Genomic DNA, 17853 nt, shown 5'->3' on the forward strand with positions numbered 1-17853 from the left:
TTTTTCTTCTGCCTTGAATAATCTTCCAACCACCAAATAACACTTTCCGTATGATGGAAAAACTTTAAGGCCTTTTCTTTTCTGAGAAGGGCGGTGGGTCTGGTAGGTCTACTCACTTAAAAATAATTAAAAAAATAATTATTATCTATTTAATTTTTTAAAATTAAAAAATAATTATTTATTTAATTTTTAAATGGATTTAGGTTTGGTTAGATTATGTTTGATTTAGTTGGGTTATATTTAATTTGGTTGGGTTATATTTGATTTGGCTGGATGGGTGATTTTAGGTTTGGATTGACTAAGTTTGTTTGGTTTGTTTGTATGTTTTTATAGATTTGAAGGGTGTTTTGGTTAATTTATGCCAAAAGGGGTTTATTTGATCGTTAAATAAAGCTTAGGGGATTTAACGGCCGATTTTAAAGTTCAGGGGGTTTAGTGATAGGAGGCCCTAAGTTGGAATGTCATAACTGATCAATAATTCTGAAATAGAGAAAAAAAAAAAACAAATTACTCTAAGATTCTTATGTTTGTCATCAATATCTCTTGTTTGAAAATCAAACGATGTGGTACCCCAGTTTTGATCCCGTCAATTATTAGGGGTTTTTGTTAGCTCTGTTAATAATTTGATATTTACTTTTCAGACAATTTGGTACCTCACTTTTAATTATGTTAACAATTTGTTACCTCACTTTCAATTATATTAACGATTTAGTATCTCATTTTCGAACGATTTGGTATCTCATGTTTCATTCTATTAATAATTTGATATCTATATTTAACATAATGTTGAAGTGTGTCAAATCAGAATTGAGGTATCAAATCGTTTGATTTTCAAATAAACAATGTCAAATTATAAATTATGACAAATATGGAGAGACTTAGAGTAATTTGCTCAATAAAAAAATTAAAATGCTACTTAATTTGATACGTCATTAAAACTTGGCTTAATCACCAAAAAATGCCAAACCTATACGTCTTGTGTCAATTATAGCCAAACCTTTAAAAATCACCAAATTTAGCCAAACCTTATATGTTCTGTTTCTTTTTTAGCCATTTTTGAATCGAACCGGTTTTTGTGACACCGAGTCGTCCACGTCACCGCCAGCTAAGCAATTGGCTGACATGGCAGCTGAAATATATAAATAAGGTTTGGCTATAACTGACACAAAATGAATAGGTTTGGCTATAACTGACACAAAATGCATAGGTTTGGTATTTTTTAGTGAATAAAACTAATTTTAAAATTAAATAATTAAATGATTAATTATATTATAATAAAATTTATATATATTTAAAAAATAATATTTTAATTTAACGCTAATTAAAATTAATTTATTTTTTACTAAATTTAAATAATTCTAATAAATTATTTTTACATATTTGATGGATATATAATTAATTTAAATTCTATTAATAACAAAAAATGTCATATTCATCTTAAAATTTATTTATTTTTAAATTTCAGTCGTCGGTTCTTTGACACCGCCGCCGTTTGAGACCCAATTGTTCATCTTCCGTCGAACAATCTGAGAGTAATATACACTACAAACATACGACAGTGTTCATAATTCAACTATACACACATAAACATAAAAATAATCACTGAATAGACTGCTTATTTAAAGGACGAGTGTAATTATTTTTTCATTTTTTTTCTTTAAAAAGTGAAGTTCATTTTGGTGGAATCAATATATATCATGATGTTTATGAGCATAAACGCATATGTCATTTTACTTCGAATAGCCAAAAATTTACCTTTATTTACACATAATTATTTTATTTATTACCCAAATCCAGTCATAATAAGATCTCAACAACATTAAAAATAATAAATCAAGTTCAAAATCATCATGAACATTAAAACCTTTTACCAAATTTAATTCAACATTAATTTCTAAGTAATACATTAATTTATTTTTTAATTACATATTCATTAAAATATATTATAATATAAATTTATTAGATTTAATTAGGTTTAATAAAAAATTAAAATTAAATTTAATTAGTATTAAATAGGAAATATTAATTATTTTTAAATATATACTAATTTTATAAATGATATAATTAATTTACTAATTATTAAATTTAAAAATTGGCTTGAATTTAAAATTAGGTTTATTCACCCAAAAAATACCAAACCTATTTTTTTGTGTCAGTTATAGCCAAACCTTATTTAAATATTTCAGCTGACATGCCAGCCAATTGCTTAGTTGGCGGTGATGTGGACGACACGGTGTCAGAAAAACCGGTTCGATTCAAAAATGGCTAAAAAAGAAACAGAACATATAAGGTTTGGCTAAATCTGGTGATTTTTAAAGGTTTGGCTATAATTGACACAAAACGTATAGGTTTTGCATTTTTTGGTGATTAAGCCTTAAAACTTTAAGATAGAGGGCTAGATGTTATATCGGAAGATTAAAATATAGTTGAAATGGTACAAGTTTATGGGTGAAAATACAAATTATCTTATAACATATCATTTTAAAATTCAATTACATGTCATTTTAGTTTGTAACTAAATACTTGTTTCAGTTAGATAAGAAGATTTAAACAATTAATTGTCTATTTTTTTTTATTTCAAAATATTTGCTCATTATAAATTTCAATAACAAATTATAAAAATATTTCTACTGTTTTCCTTTATATTAGTTACAAACTTATTCAATAATAATTTTTTTTTTCTTTCCATTTTTTTTTTAAAATTTTCATTTCCATCCTTTTTTTCATGTAGATTTTTATTTTAAATTTTTAAAAATCATTATAAATTGCTTTATATATCTTAATCATAGTACTTGTGACTTTAATATTTTTAATTTAAAATGTTCATATATATATTTAATAATTTTATATTATAAAAAAATATAATGATTATTTCTACTTAAAGTAATTTTAATAAAAAAATTATAAGATTAATTTAGAAATAAAGTTATAAAAATTTAATTTTAAAATTTATTCTAAATATAAATATATAAAACTTATTTCAGTTCTAAAATTTTTATTTTTTTCATTTTAGACGGTATAATTCATTTTCATATGATTTTTATATAGAAGTGTTTCAAATGGAGCCTAAAGTGATGATAATAAGTATAATTTGTGAGTCCGTGACGGTTATGCAACCGTATTTTTAAAGAATATGATATTGAATTTATTATTTTATTAAAAGCGATGGATGGATTTTGGAAGTTGATTCAGTAACTTATATTTAGGGGAAGTTTAGGAGAATACCTAAAAAACTAAAATATTTGTAAATTTACCTCAAAAACTGAAAGTTTATAAGCGTACCTAAAAAAAATAAATATTTATTTTTTTACTCCGCAGTTTCAAACAGTTTCAAATACAGTTTCTGATAGAGTTTCAAACGGTTTATAACGGTTTTATAAAAATAGAGTTTCAAACGGTTTCAAATACAGTTTTAAAAAATACAATTTGAAACTGTTTTATAAAAACGTTTCAAATAGAGTTTTTAATAGAGTTTCAAACGGTTTCAAATAGAGTTTCAAACGATTTATAACGGTTTCAAATAGAGTTTCAAACGGTTTATAACGGTTCCATAAAAATAGAGTTTCAAACAGTGTCAAATACAGTTTCTAATAGAGTTTTAAATGGTTTATAACAGAGTATTTTTAAAAAACTTTGACATTTTTAAAATCGTTTATAATACAGTTTCAAGCAGTTTAAAAAAACGGAGTATTTTTATAAAAATTTTCAGAGTAAAAAAATAAATTTTGAAGTAAAAAAATAAATATTTCGAAAAAAAAGTAGATAAATAATTTTTCAAAAAACGGAGTATTTTCTGCAAATTCCTCTATATTTAGTGGCGAATTAGAGTCCAGTATTTACTATATTTGTTTACTTTGTTTAAGTCAAAAGATTATTTATATCAATTTTGTTTTTAAGTAGTTAAAAAATAAATTTAGTTCATTTGAAATAAAAAAAACCAAATTATTATTCAAGTGCTTGCACTTTAAATAATTATTTTTCATCCCGAAAATCACAATTTATTGAATTCTTTTTAATTAAACTACTTATTCTATTTCACCTTTTCAATAATTATTTAAATTTCACAATTTTAATAACTTTATATTTTATATAATCTTCTTAATCCATAAAAACTATTTATTTTATTTTATTATAATAAAACATTATATTAAAATTTGATTTACAGTAATTATTTATTTTATTTTTATTTCATAATTTTCTCTATCTATTTTCTATTTATAAGAATTTCTTAATATATTCTATAGAATTTTCTTAATTTATTCAATAAAATTTATTATAGTAAAATATATTTTTTTTAAAAATAAAAGCATATTGATTTTGCACAATGGCGCGAGCATATGACTAATCAATATGTTTATATAACTGAGATGCAAATGGAGCCTTCACATTATTCTTACAGAATAGAATTTTTTTATAAATTCTTATCAAATAGAGAATTCTCATCGGTGCCCATTTTTTTTATAAATCACTTATTTAAATTAGGCCAAATGATAAAAAAAAATGTCAAATCTTTAATTTTTTTTTATAAAAGTTCAAACCTTTCAATTTTATCCAATTTTTCCTAAAACGCATGATTCATTTCAATAATATCTAACTGTGTGATTTTGCATGTGCCAGCTACGTGGCATTGATGTAGCATGCCACACATCACCGCCAAATAAATCAAATTGTGTTGAACATAATTGAAACGAAATTATGCGTTTTAAAATAAATTAGATAAAATTAAAATATTTAAATTTTTATGAAATTTTTACAAAAAGTTTTACCTTTTTAAATCATTTGGCATTTAAATCATAGGCCTTTATTGATAAATACGCAATTTCCCTAAACTATTACCAAAAATATGGTAGTTTTATCTTTTTTAATCATTTGTTAGTCAAAGAGTTAATCTAATTTTATTTTTTTTGCAATTGAGAGTTAGTCTAAACTCTCTTGATCTTGTTTTAAGGTTATTTTAGACCTCTTAGGATTTTTATTCAATGTTTGAAAAAATTCTTTTTTTTTGGGATTTTATTTTAAGTTTTGGGGGAATTTTTTTTTTCTTGGTGTTTTTATTTAAAGTTCGGACGAACCTGTCTTTTTTTTTTCTTTTAGAGTTTTAATTTGAGGTTCGGGCGAACCTATCTCTTCTTTTCCTCTTGATGTTTTTCTTCAAGATTCGAGTGAACTCTCTTCTTTCTCTCCTGGAGTTTTTATTAAGATTCGGGCGAATCTATCTCTTGTTTTCTTTAAAATTCAGACGAATCTATCTCTTTTGTCCCTCTTGAAGTTTTTCTTCAAGGTTCGGACAAATCCATTTCTTCTTCTTTTTTGGTTTTTTTTTTAAAGTTTAGACGAGTCTATCTTCTTTGTCCCTCTTGAGGTTTTTTTTTAATAAGTCTTCTTTGGCTGATTCATCTTTGCCAAACGTTATTGGGGCGAGTCCCGTTTTTGGATGTTTTCTTGGTTTATTCTTTTTGACCAAGTCTTATTAAGGCGAGTCCCTTTTTAGTTAAGTCTTGACTTATATTTTTTGGCAGAGTCTTCTTGATTTATTATTATTCTCTTCATGTTTTGATTTTTGTTTCTTTTTTTATTCTTCTTATTTTTTGATTATGCTTTTTGCGGTCCTTTATCCGCTCTTTTACTTTTTATAAGAGTCCCTTCTTCATCTATTCGTTCGTTTCGCCCGAGGTTTTTTTTTCTTTATTTTTGCATCATTTCGCTCTTCATTATTTCGAATGGTGTTCCTTTTATTAATTTTTTTCTCCATTTTCATTATTATTTTCGATAAAATTTCTTTGATTTTTTGTTTCTTTTCTTTCTACAGACTTTAATTTTTTTTACTTTTCTTGCCTCCAATTTTTGTTTTATTTTTGTTTTATATATTTTCTCTTCTCTTTGTAATTATTAAATATGAGTAATTTGCTCCCAAAGATTGTTTGCCTTTTTTTTTCTTTGTGATGGAAACTTGTCGTTTTTCCTCCTTTTATCATATGGATTGTTTTTTATGATGATCTTTTAATTGTTCATTTTTACATTTGGTTTCTTTTCTCTCTTGATTAAATCTTGTTCGGCTTTTCTTCTTCTTTATCGAACCTTATTCGCGTATCCTTCTTAATTAAGCCTTAATTAGCTTTATTGTTTTAGGCTGAGATTTGTTGGTGAATAGTTAAAAAAACAAAAAGTATAGTCCCTGAATTTTTATTTTAAAATCTATATGGAAATTCAACTTTTAAAATTATAAGGGCTATAATTGAAAATTGAAAATTGAAAATATTAAATATTAATTTAAAAATGAAATTAATATTAAAGATTATTTAAAAAAAATTCTATTTTAAAGTAGAGAGTGTCTCTTACTTGCAAGAATGAGAGTGAAGGAGAGTATATTTAATCCGGTTTGACATAGTTGTGTGTTAAATTGATCCGATTTTATAAATTTGGACCTCTTTGATTTTTCATATCAAGTTGAACGGGTGAATTGGTCTTTTATTCAATAAAAGTCTACTTATTAGACTCTTTTTAAAAGGTCAATAATGATATATTAATCATTATATTAGTTTGGGTTAGTCTACGACTATGGATAGTAAATGGTTATGGACCATACATATATGGTCCATTTATTACCCATATGAATGCACAGTTTTGTATGTTTTCGAATGGCCATTGCTGGCAACTAAGCAAGTGTTATAATAATGATGCCTATAAATACCTTTCACTTAATAAACATCTCTAGTTAAGATACAACTCCTATAAATTTTCTATATTTTATAAAGTTCATAGTTGTTCAATCCAAACTAAAATAGCGTATTATTTCTCATTTTTCTAAACAATCTTCAGTTTTAATGGATAAAAAAGAGAAAATTGTACGGTTTATGCGACAATTGAAATTAGATAATAAAAAGTGTGTGCTATGTAAGAAAGTATTTAAGAATGAAAAATCCAAAATCAAATTTCATAATTGCGGTTGTGTTGTACATTACGAATGTTTTTATAAGAATAATAAGGTTATCAATGATAAAATTTTATGTCCCGAGTGTCCTCCTCTTCTTACTCAACCAAAGCGGTATCACATGTGCACTCCAAATTTTAATATTGGATCTTCATCACGGTCATCTTTCAAACATAGAGAAAAAAATACTTCAACCAGCAGCAGATGTGAGAGAGTTCGAAGCCATGATGGGAGAAGTCGAGGCGGAGCCGACTCCTTAAAATCCGTATATGTGGATCACTCGCTGCGCCATAATTGTAAGTTTTGTACTAATACTAATAATGGTCATTCTCTAATTAAAAATCTAAATGAACTTTCTTACCACTATTGTGGAGCTACATATCATGGAAAATGTTTACGGGACGAGTGTGGTTTTTAGAATAAATGTAAGGGGTGCAACATTAAATTAAATGGTTGTAAATGTGTTTATGTGAGCTCATTATTATTATAATTAACAACTAATGAAGCAATGAATAAAATGAGTGTGCATCAACCTGAAGAGGAAGATGAGGAACACGGTGTAGATGAAGATGACGACGATGATGATAGTAGTGTTGATGAACGTGAAGACCAGAACCAGAATGAGGAGAAAGAAAAAGATGAATATGTCAAAGACGACGATGATGAAGACAGCGATGAAGGCGGCGAAGAAGAAGAAAATGATGAAGAAGGTGACGATGAAGATGGCGATGATGACGAAAACAACGACGACAATGATGATGATGATGATGATGATGATGATGATGATGAAGATTATGGTAAGGACGATGATGATGACGGAGACAATGATAGTGAAGACGACGATGAAGATGATGATAAAGACGATGAAGATGAAGATGACGAAGACAATGATAGCGAAGACGAAGATAATGATAGTGAAAATGACGATGGTGAAAACCACGATGAAGAAGACGATAGCGATGAAAACGATGATGATGATGAAGACGACGACAATGAAGATGACGACGAGGATGATAATGATGGTGATTATGCATGATGACTCAGAAGAATAACAATTTATTGTAATTTAAATTTCGAGAATTAAAAAGATTAAAATTATTTTGTATACGTTATTATTTTGTGGAGGCTTATTAATGGATAAATGTTTGGAGTTTATATTTCAAGTTCTTACTTGATTCATTTAAATGTACTTTTCAAAAAGTTAATTTTATGGAAATTATCTTTTTTTAGAAAATTAACTTTCCATGAACTTATGGCGGATTCTTTGGTTCATAACGGTTTGGGAGATTTGAAAGTGTAGAAACAGCAGAATCTTTCAAGAAAAAGAGGTTTTAAAGGAGGATGTCATCTTCAACTGTTTTAATAAAGCAGCTTTTACTTTTAAAAACTTTAAAAGAAGTTTTTGTTATTCGGGTTTGGATTTTTTTAGAAATCCTTCTTGTATTTTTTTCTCGGCTTTGTGACTTTTGTCTATCTCGCGAAGTTGTAGCCTATAGTGTGCCACCTAGAGTGTGCCACTTTTGTGCGAAAGCTTTGTGTTGTTAGTCTTGCCCTTTTTGCGGCTTAATATAATTTTTATTCATCAAAAAAAAAACTTTCCATGAACTTTCGTATATGTTGTTTGTTGTATTTTTTTACTTTTTGTGAAAGTTTGCAATTAATTTTAAAACTTTAATATTATTATATTATATTTTAAATTTAAAAATATAAACATTCGTTTAAATTATATAAGAATAAATAGTGTTTTTATGTCATATTGATAAATAATTAAATTACCATTCAGCGATCATTGTCTAATGATTCAAACACTATTTTAGTCGTTGTTTACTTGAAAGTAAAAGAATTGACACGTATGCGTAATACAAATATTGTTACTTGTTGATGTGATAATAATAAGAAATAAAAAAAAGGAAGACGATATTTCCATATCAACTTTTTATAAAGTCAGAGTAGTTTTTTGATTTTGGACCTTACTACCTCTTTAATAATTAGAAATTTATTTTCTTCTTTTAATTATCTGTTTATTCCTTTTTTATGAAAATATGTTTTTTATTCCTAAGCTAGCCTTATTTGATATTTGATAGTAAGGAAACCACTTAAATTTCAATATCTCTTTCCATATCAATTTCTCTGTAATTAATCGAAACCAAACCCATTGATAACCTTGCAAAACTTTTTGTACTCTTATTTTTGGCATAAGATACAAAAAAACCCTCGTAGTTTTTCCAAAAAGACAAATCAGCCTTTAATTTTTTTGGGTATAAAAAAACCCTTATAGTTTTTAAACTGAACAGATAAACCCTTTAAAATTTTAAATCAAACAAATAAACCCTTCCGTCAAATATGGCAGTTGACGGAGTTAGATCTGTTAGAAAAAAGTTCAAAAATGACCCTATTATTTTCATTATTTTGCAAATTAATCCTCCAGGTATTTGTTTATTAAAAAACATTAAAATAGAGACCAAATTGACACTTTTTTAATCATTATTTTTTAAAAATTAAAAAAAGCCGACGAACCCAGTTAACTGGGTTCGTCGGAAACTGGGAAAACCCAGAACTGGGTTCGCTCCAGTTCTCTCAGAACAGAGCTTCGTCTGGTCTGTTCTTAGAGAGCAGACGAGCTTCGTCTGTTTACTCAGAACAGACGGAGCTCCGTCTGGTCACTCAGAACAGACGAGCTTCGTCTGTTTTGAGAAAATAGACGAAGCTCGTCTGCTCTGAGTGAACAGACGACTCCGTCTATTCTGAGATCCGTCAAACGTGGTGAAGGACGAGTCCGGCTTGTTAATGGAGGACGACGGCAGAGTTCTCTAGAAGGTGGAGGCCGACGGTGATTTTATTAAGATGTAATCAGGTATGGTTCATTTTAATTAGCTTAATTTAGGTTGATTTGGTTTCTTTAGATTTAATTTAATTTTGATTGGTTTCTTTAGGTTTAGTTTAATTTTGATCGGTTTAAGTCGGTTTTGGTTGACTTAATTTGGTTTTAATTTGTTTAATTAAATTTAGTTGGATTTTAATATGTTTAATTAGATTTAAATCGGACTGCAATTGGTTTCGATTGATTTAATTAGGTTTAATTAATTGGATTTTAATTGGTTTAATTAGGTTTATTTATATTTTGATTGATTTAATTATGTTTATTTAGGTTTTATTGATTGGATTTTTGATTAGTTTAATTTGATTTAATATAATTTTAATTGAGTTGGTTAAATTTAAATGAGTTTAGATTACTTTAGTTGATGACCATTAAATTTTAATAAAAAAAATTAATCAATTAAAGCCAATTAAGAAGAAGGGGGTGAAAAAGTGTTAAAAAATTTATAAATTTAAAATTGGTAAATATTTCAAACAATAAGGTTATTATTGAATATTTCTCCTATCGCCACGTCATCGATTAATGGCAGTTTATAACATTGATGGACGGAATTTGTTCAATTTAAAAACTATAAGGATTTTTTTGTGCCCAAAAAAAGTTTAAGAGCTGATTTGTCCTTTTGAAAAAACTACGAATTTTTTTTTTTTTGTACTTTATACCCTTATTTTTCATGGCTCTGGTTTAAGTATTCTGCTCTAGTTTAAGTATTTTTCATGGCTCTGGTTTAAAGTGTTATGCAAAACCCTTTGATTTCTTTTTTTGTTTAATCGAAACCAAACCCTTTGATTTCACAATAATAAGGCTAATTTAATAAACAAAAGATAACCAAAACAAGAAAATAGATGCCGATTTATTAAAGGGATAGTAAGGTCCGAAATTAAAAAAATGCTCTAGCCCTATAAAAACCGATCTGGAAATATCGCCACCCAAAAAAATACTATTAGCTATGTTATATATAATAATTGTAAAACAAAATAGATATATCTTGTGAATTTAATAGAAGTATTATTTATATAAATTTCAAAGAAGTTACATAAAATTAGATAAAATAAATTAAAAAACAATAGATCAGAAACTCTCATGAAGTTCAACTTATCTGATTTTTTTGTTAAGAAAGTAATACTTTTAGTTAAAAGGAAGTTGGATTTTCAATTTTTTAGAAAGTAAATGCAAAACTCGAAATAAACAAAAACAATTAAGGCCAGAGAATGTTAGTAGTTTACTGTAATATCAGTTATGAATGAGTAAATGTTTCTGTTTTCTGTTTTAATTTTTTTTGATTTTCTCTGTTTTTCAATTTTTTATTTTCTAAATAAAAAACTAAAAAATTGAAATTGTATTTGCTTATTGAATTTTTTTTATTTTTTATTTTGGTAAATCACCAAAAAGGCAGCAGAATTGCTATAGACCTCAAAAAACAGAATTCCAACAAAGCTAATGCAGCAAGTTCAATCTCAGCAAACGTATTCACTAAGCAAGCTCTCAACATTGGATTCTGGATGAGTCAGCATTCTGCATTGGGATCAGCATTGGATTCTTCTTTGGTGCTTTTCTGTTTTTGTAGTTATCATGCTTATTGCATGTTTTTGTAACCGTTTTATACAGCTCGGCAACAGCTAAGCATTCTGTTACTGAGACTAGTATAAAACCATAGCTTGTAACCTCATTGATTTCTTAATGAGAAAAACACTATTATCGTGTTATGGTATCAGAGCAGTTATTTTGTTCTTCTTCTTCTTCTTCGTTTTTCTCATTCTCTTAAACTGATTTCTTGAGCTTTTCATAGCCTTGTTAATGGCATAATTTTATAATCAAAGGCAAGAGGATCTTCCCTCGAGCCCTTACTTTGTTCATCCTAGTGAAAGTCCTTCACTATTATTGGTTACCAATGTTCTTACTGGTGGAAATTACCACACATGGTGTAGAGCCATGAGAATGTCATTGATTTCTAAAAACAAACTGAAGTTCGTCGATGGATCCATTAGAATTCCTGATAGAGCAGATTCTCTTTACTCTGCTTGGGAGAGGTGTAATAACATGGTTGTTTCCTGGATTTGCAGAGCTGTAAGTTCTTCCATTGCTCAAAGTCTTTCTTGTATTGATGTTGCATCTGATGTTTGGGATGATCTCAAAGAACGTTTTTCTCAAGGAGATTCACACAGGATCTCTGATTTACAGGAAGAAATCTATTGTTTTAAGCAAACAAATTTGTCAGTTACAGATTACTATACACACATGAAAATTCTTTGGGATGAATTGTCAAGTCTTAGGCCTTTACCTTGTTGTTCCTGTAATCCAAAGTGTTCTTGCAATGCTTTCAAAATCATCAAAGACTATCAGTCTAATGATTTTTCTATAAGATTTGTCAAAGATCTTAATGACAGTTTCAATGTTGTTAAAACACAAATCATGATGCTTGAGCCTTTACCTCCTATCAATAAGGTGTTTTCCATGGTAAATCAGCATGAGAGACAACTAGGTCTTGCAGCTACTGTGACAGAGTCCAATATTTTTCTTGCTAAGGGATCTAGCTCAGCTCCATCTATGATTCATCAAGAAAATATGAATGCAGGTTCTTCTTATGAATCTAGTGTTTGTTACAGCAAATTTGGACAGGGAAATTCTGGAAATCCTTCAAAACCAAAAAGGTTCTTTTACAATCAGAACAAAAAGCCAATTTGTTCTCATTGTGGTTATGAAGGACACACAGTTGATATATGTTACAGAAAACATGGATATCCTCCAGGATTTTTCAATAACAAGAAACCTGCACAAAGTCATGTTAATCAGGTTGAGGCTGGACAATACTCAGAAAATGCAGGTTATTTTTCTGAAGGCTATGAAACAAGTGAAAATGACTTGAACTTTGCTTCCAATAATGCTGCTACTCACAGTTTTGCTCCAAATAATGTTGTTGTTCACAACATTCCTCCTGCTCAAAATGCTAATACTTCTGGAGGAGGATCAAATGGTATTACATTTCCATTTACACAGGAGCAATATGCAAAGCTGTTATCTCTTATCCAGCCAAATACTTCTGGTGCTCAAGTTAATACAATTTCAGCACACTTCAAGCCTGAATCTTCAACAGGTATCAATCCACACATATGCCTTTTATCTAAAGTAATTGGTTCTGGAAATTGGATAATTGATACAGGAGCTACAGATCACATCACTTGTGATTCTGAATTATTCAAAAACAGCAGAACAGTCAATGACATGGTAGTTAAGCTACCAAATGGAGAACAAGTTCCTGTTGCAAAAATTGGCAATGTCCAATTGACTGATTCATTGTTACTGATTGATGTACTTTATGTGCCTTCATTCAGTTTCAATTTGATTTCAGCTAGTAAGCTTACTAACTCAGACCATTTATGTTTAATCTTCTATCAACAACAATGTTTCATTCAGGATTTACTCACCTGGAAGATGATTGGATCAGCTGATAAGAAGAATGGTCTTTATGAGTTTAAGACTTTTGATAAAACTAGTTGTAATTCTATTTCTGTAAAAACTAAGGAGCCTGCTGATCTATGGCACCTTAGACTTGGACATTTGTCTTTTCCTAGATTGAAAATGTTACAGAAAATAGATTCATCAATAAACTGTTCTAACAATCTGGTTTGTGATACATGTCATTTGGCCAAACAAAGAAAGCTTCCATTTCCTATAAGTCAATCTACTACTGATTCTATTTTTGAAATGGTGCACATGGACATATGGGGCCCTATTCAAACTGCTTCTATAAATGGTCACAGATTCTTTCTGACTATTGTTGAAGATCACAGCAGATACACATGGACTTTTATGTTAAAACACAAATCAGAAGTCAGAGGCATAATCCAAGATTTCTTTTCTCATGTGGACACACAGTTCTCAAAGAAAATCAAAGTAGTAAGAACAGACAATGGAGCTGAATTCAACATGCCAGTTTTCTTTAACAGCAAAGGAACAGTTCATCAAACTTCTTGTGTTTACACTCCAGAACAGAACAGTGTAGTTGAAAGGAAGCAACAACATATTCTAAATGTTGCAAGAGCTCTCAAGTTTCAAGCAGGACTGCCTTTAAATCTCTGGAATTATTGCATCCAGCATGCTGTTTACTTGATCAACAGAATACCCTCTCCTATCATAAACAGCAACACTCCTTTTCAACTACTATACAACACAGTTCCTGTTTATCACAACTTAAAGGTTTTTGGATGTCTGTACTTTGCTACTGTTCCACAAGCCTTAAGATTGAAATTTGATGAAAGAGCCACAAAATGTGTATTCCTTGGTTTTCCTTCTAACACCAAGGGATATATTTTATATAACATCAAAACCAGACAGTGCTTGGTATCCAGAAATGTTTTCTTTTATGAAGCTCATTTTCCTCTACTAAATAAACAACAATCCTGCAGTTCTTTACCTGAACCTATCCAACCTACTTTTTCTTCTCTCATACACCCTCCTTCAGACCTCAACTCTCTTTCTCCCAACCCTATCACTTCACCATCTAATTCTCCTTGGTCATCTCCACAAACTTCCTCTTCTCATTCTTCACCTTCTATCTTCACTACTGAAGACTTTCCAGCATTAAGAAGGTCCTCTAGAACTTCTCATCTACCTTTTCATCTGCAGGATTATCAACTTCCCTCATCTCTATCTAATAAAACCATCAACATGGTTACTTCACCTCATTCACTGGATAAAGTTTTGACTTACAATAACTTGTCATCCAAGCACAAATGTTTCTCTGTTGCTCTTGCAGCAAGTGTTGATCCAACTACATACAATGAAGCAATTAAACATGCTCATTGGAAGCAGGCAATGCAAACTGAGCTTGATGCTCTTGCTGATAATGAAACCTGGATTGTAACTGAGTTACCTGCTGGAAAGCAACCCATAGGCTGCAAATGGGTCTATAGAACAAAGTACAAGTCAGATGGATCACTTGAGAGATACAAAGCCAGGCTGGTTGCTAAAGGATTCACTCAACAACCTGGCCTTGATTTTCTGGATACATTCTCACCAGTTGCCAAAATGACAACTGTGAGAACTCTATTAGCTATGGCTGCAGTTAAAGGTTGGCATCTTGAACAACTGGACATTAACAATGCATTTCTGCATGGGGACTTAAAAGAAGAGGTCTATATGATCATGCCTCCAGGATTCAATGCTTCAGCTCCTAACCAAGTTTGCAGACTTCTAAAATCCTTATATGGCCTTAAGCAAGCCAGCAGGCAATGGCATACAAAATTGACCACAGCTTTAATAGATCAAGGTTTTCAATCTGTTGCCTCTGATCCATCTTTATTCATCAAGAATGTTGCTGATACATTCATTGCCTTATTGGTCTATGTTGATGATGTGATTATTGCTAGTAATTCTACTGATGCTATTGCTGAGATCAAGGCTTTTCTGCATACTACTTTCAAGATCAAAGACCTTGGTTCTTTGAAATATTTTTTGGGAATTGAAGTAGCTCGTTCAAAGGCAGGTATTAATCTTTGTCAGAAGAAATATGTTGTTGATTTGTTATCTGGTACTGGCTTTCTGAACTCTAAGCCAGCTTTAACTCCTATGATCACTTCAGTAAAATTATCTCAGCAGGATAGTCCTCTTCTAGTAGATAATAGTGATTATAGGAAACTTGTTGGTAAGTTGTTGTATCTGTGTACTACAAGACCAGATATCTCCTTTGCAGTTCAACAATTGTCTCAGTTCTTAGACAAACCAACAGAGAATCATTTAAAAGCTGTTCACATGGTCCTTAGATATATCAAAGGTACTCCAGGCAAAGGAATTTTCCTTTCTTCTTCTTCTGATCTTCAGCTACAAAGCTTCACAGACTCAGATTGGGCAGCCTGCATGGACACAAGAAAATCAATATCTGGTTTCTGTGTTTTTCTGGGAAAATCTTTGATATCTTGGAAATCAAAGAAGCAAAGTACCATTTCCAGATCATCTTCTGAGGCTGAGTATAGAGCACTTGCAACACTCACATGTGAGCTACAATGGTTACTTTATTTGCTTGCTGATCTTGGTTACAAACACAGAAAACCTGCTCTAATTTTCTGTGATAATCAATCAGCAGTCCAACTGGCACATAATCCAATATATCATGAACGTACTAAGCACATTGAGATTGATTGTCATCTCATACGTGCTAAACTTGCTGATGGAGTCATTCATTTACTGCCTATTGCTTCATGCAATCAATTGGCTGATTGCTTTACAAAGCCACTATCTCCCATGATGTTTCTTCCTGCCATCTCCAAGCTGAATCTACAAGATTTGTACATTCCAGCTTGTGGGGGGGTAATGCAGCAAGTTCAATCTCAGCAAACGTGTTCACTAAGCAAGCTCTCAACATTGGATTCTGGATGAGTCAGCATTCTGCATTGGGATCAGCATTGGATTCTTCTTTGGTGCTTTTCTGTTTTTGTAGTTATCATGATTATTGCATGTTTTTGTAACCGTTTTATACAGCTCAGCAACAGCTAAGCATTCTGTTACTGAGACTAGTATAAAACCATAGCTTGTAACCTCATTGATTTCTTAATGAGAAAAACACTATTATCGTGTTAAAAGCTGATACAAAAAATAACTGGTTCAAAACCAGAGGCAACACCCTGCCATTAACAGGAATAACAAAACCAGAAACTCAAGATCTAACAGGCTAGACTTGGCTTCCAATAGAAATTAGAATGCTATTAACAACATCCTCAATTTGCTGAACTTTTTGGTTGAAAACCAAATCATTTCTGGCTTTCCAGATAAAGTAGACAGAGGCAGTAAAAATTATTCTTCTGTGTTTAGCTTTTCTTGATCTCCCTGCAGCTTTTTTGATGAAGAAATCTACCTCTCTTCTCCAAGGAAGAATGCTTCTATCAATCTTCAAGAACTTCAGGACTTCCTTCCAAATTTCTGTAGTATAAATGCAGTTGAAGAACAAATGTCCAACACTCTTTTTATGTGCATTACAGAAGTTGCAATAATCAGAGTCCAACACTCTCCATATTTTCAGCTTGTCTTTAGTCATGAGCCTATCTTTGATTGCCAACCAAGTTATAAAAGCATGTCTAGGGATATTTCCAGAGGACCACGCCAGCTTGAACCACCTCACTCTATTCAAGTCAGGAACAAGCTTTCTCCATAAACTACCAATTGAGAATTCACCATCTCTGCTTGGTTTCCATCTAAATGTGTCCACTGTATTCTCCTTAACTTTGAAATTATTTATAACATAATCCCAAGCTCTCAGAGTATCATTATCAATGGGGTCTGGCATATTCCATCTATTATCCTTCCAAACATTTTTAACCTTAGTCCACTTAGGAACCTCAGTGTCTCTAATGTTGACATTAGGAAATCTATCAGCTAAAGAGATCCCATCTGGCCATGGATCATGCCAAAAGAAGAAATTATTCCCATTGCCAAGCTTATATTCAAAGTGAGGAGCTATCATATGTCTAATTTTGAGAAGATTTCTCCAACTCCAAGAGCAATCTAATGGCTTAGAAATCCCCCAGAAACTAGAGAGCCTAAGTTTGTTCTCAATGACCCAGATTGCCCACAAGGTAGGCTTTAAAGTGACCAAGTTCCAGACATTTTTAGCTATGACATCTACATTCCAATGAAAAATAGCTTTAATCCCCAGACCCCCATTAGATTTTCTAGTACACACATCTTTCCAGTTGACTAGACTCCCCTTTTTATCAGAATCTGCTCCATGCCATAAGAACTTTCTACAACTGTTCTCTACCCCATTAATAACAGCTTTAGGCAACATGAAAGTAGTACACCAGAAAACATGCATATTAAGCAGGACAGAATTGATGAGCTGCAATCTCCCAGCATAAGAAAGACACTTAGCAGACCAGGAAGAAATTCTACTAGTAATTTTGGAGATAAGAGAGTTGCAGTGGTCTTTGGAAAGTTTAGTAGAAACTAAAGGCAATCCTAGATACTTTACAGGTAAAGCCCCTTCCTAAAACCCTAGGAAATCAGAGATCTCTTTCTTATTCTCCACAGACACACCATCAAAATAAATGCAACT

The 17853-nt window shown here is 30.5% G+C and overlaps 1 protein-coding gene across 1 annotated transcript; it reads left to right on the forward strand.

Moving 5' to 3' along the window:
- The first annotated feature begins 6432 nt into the window (after nucleotides 1-6432).
- LOC126669616 (uncharacterized) lies at nucleotides 6433-8099 on the forward strand. The gene is made up of 2 exons (XM_050363123.2): nucleotides 6433-7227; nucleotides 7438-8099. The coding sequence occupies exons 1-2, from the start codon at nucleotides 6825-6827 to the stop codon at nucleotides 7965-7967; spliced, it is 933 nt and encodes a 310-aa protein (XP_050219080.1). The 5' UTR covers nucleotides 6433-6824; the 3' UTR covers nucleotides 7968-8099.
- Nucleotides 8100-17853: the final 9754 nt, after the last annotated feature.

Source organism: Mercurialis annua, linkage group LG2 (assembly GCF_937616625.2).
Source record: "Mercurialis annua linkage group LG2, ddMerAnnu1.2, whole genome shotgun sequence".
Lineage (NCBI taxonomy): Eukaryota > Viridiplantae > Streptophyta > Magnoliopsida > Malpighiales > Euphorbiaceae > Mercurialis > Mercurialis annua.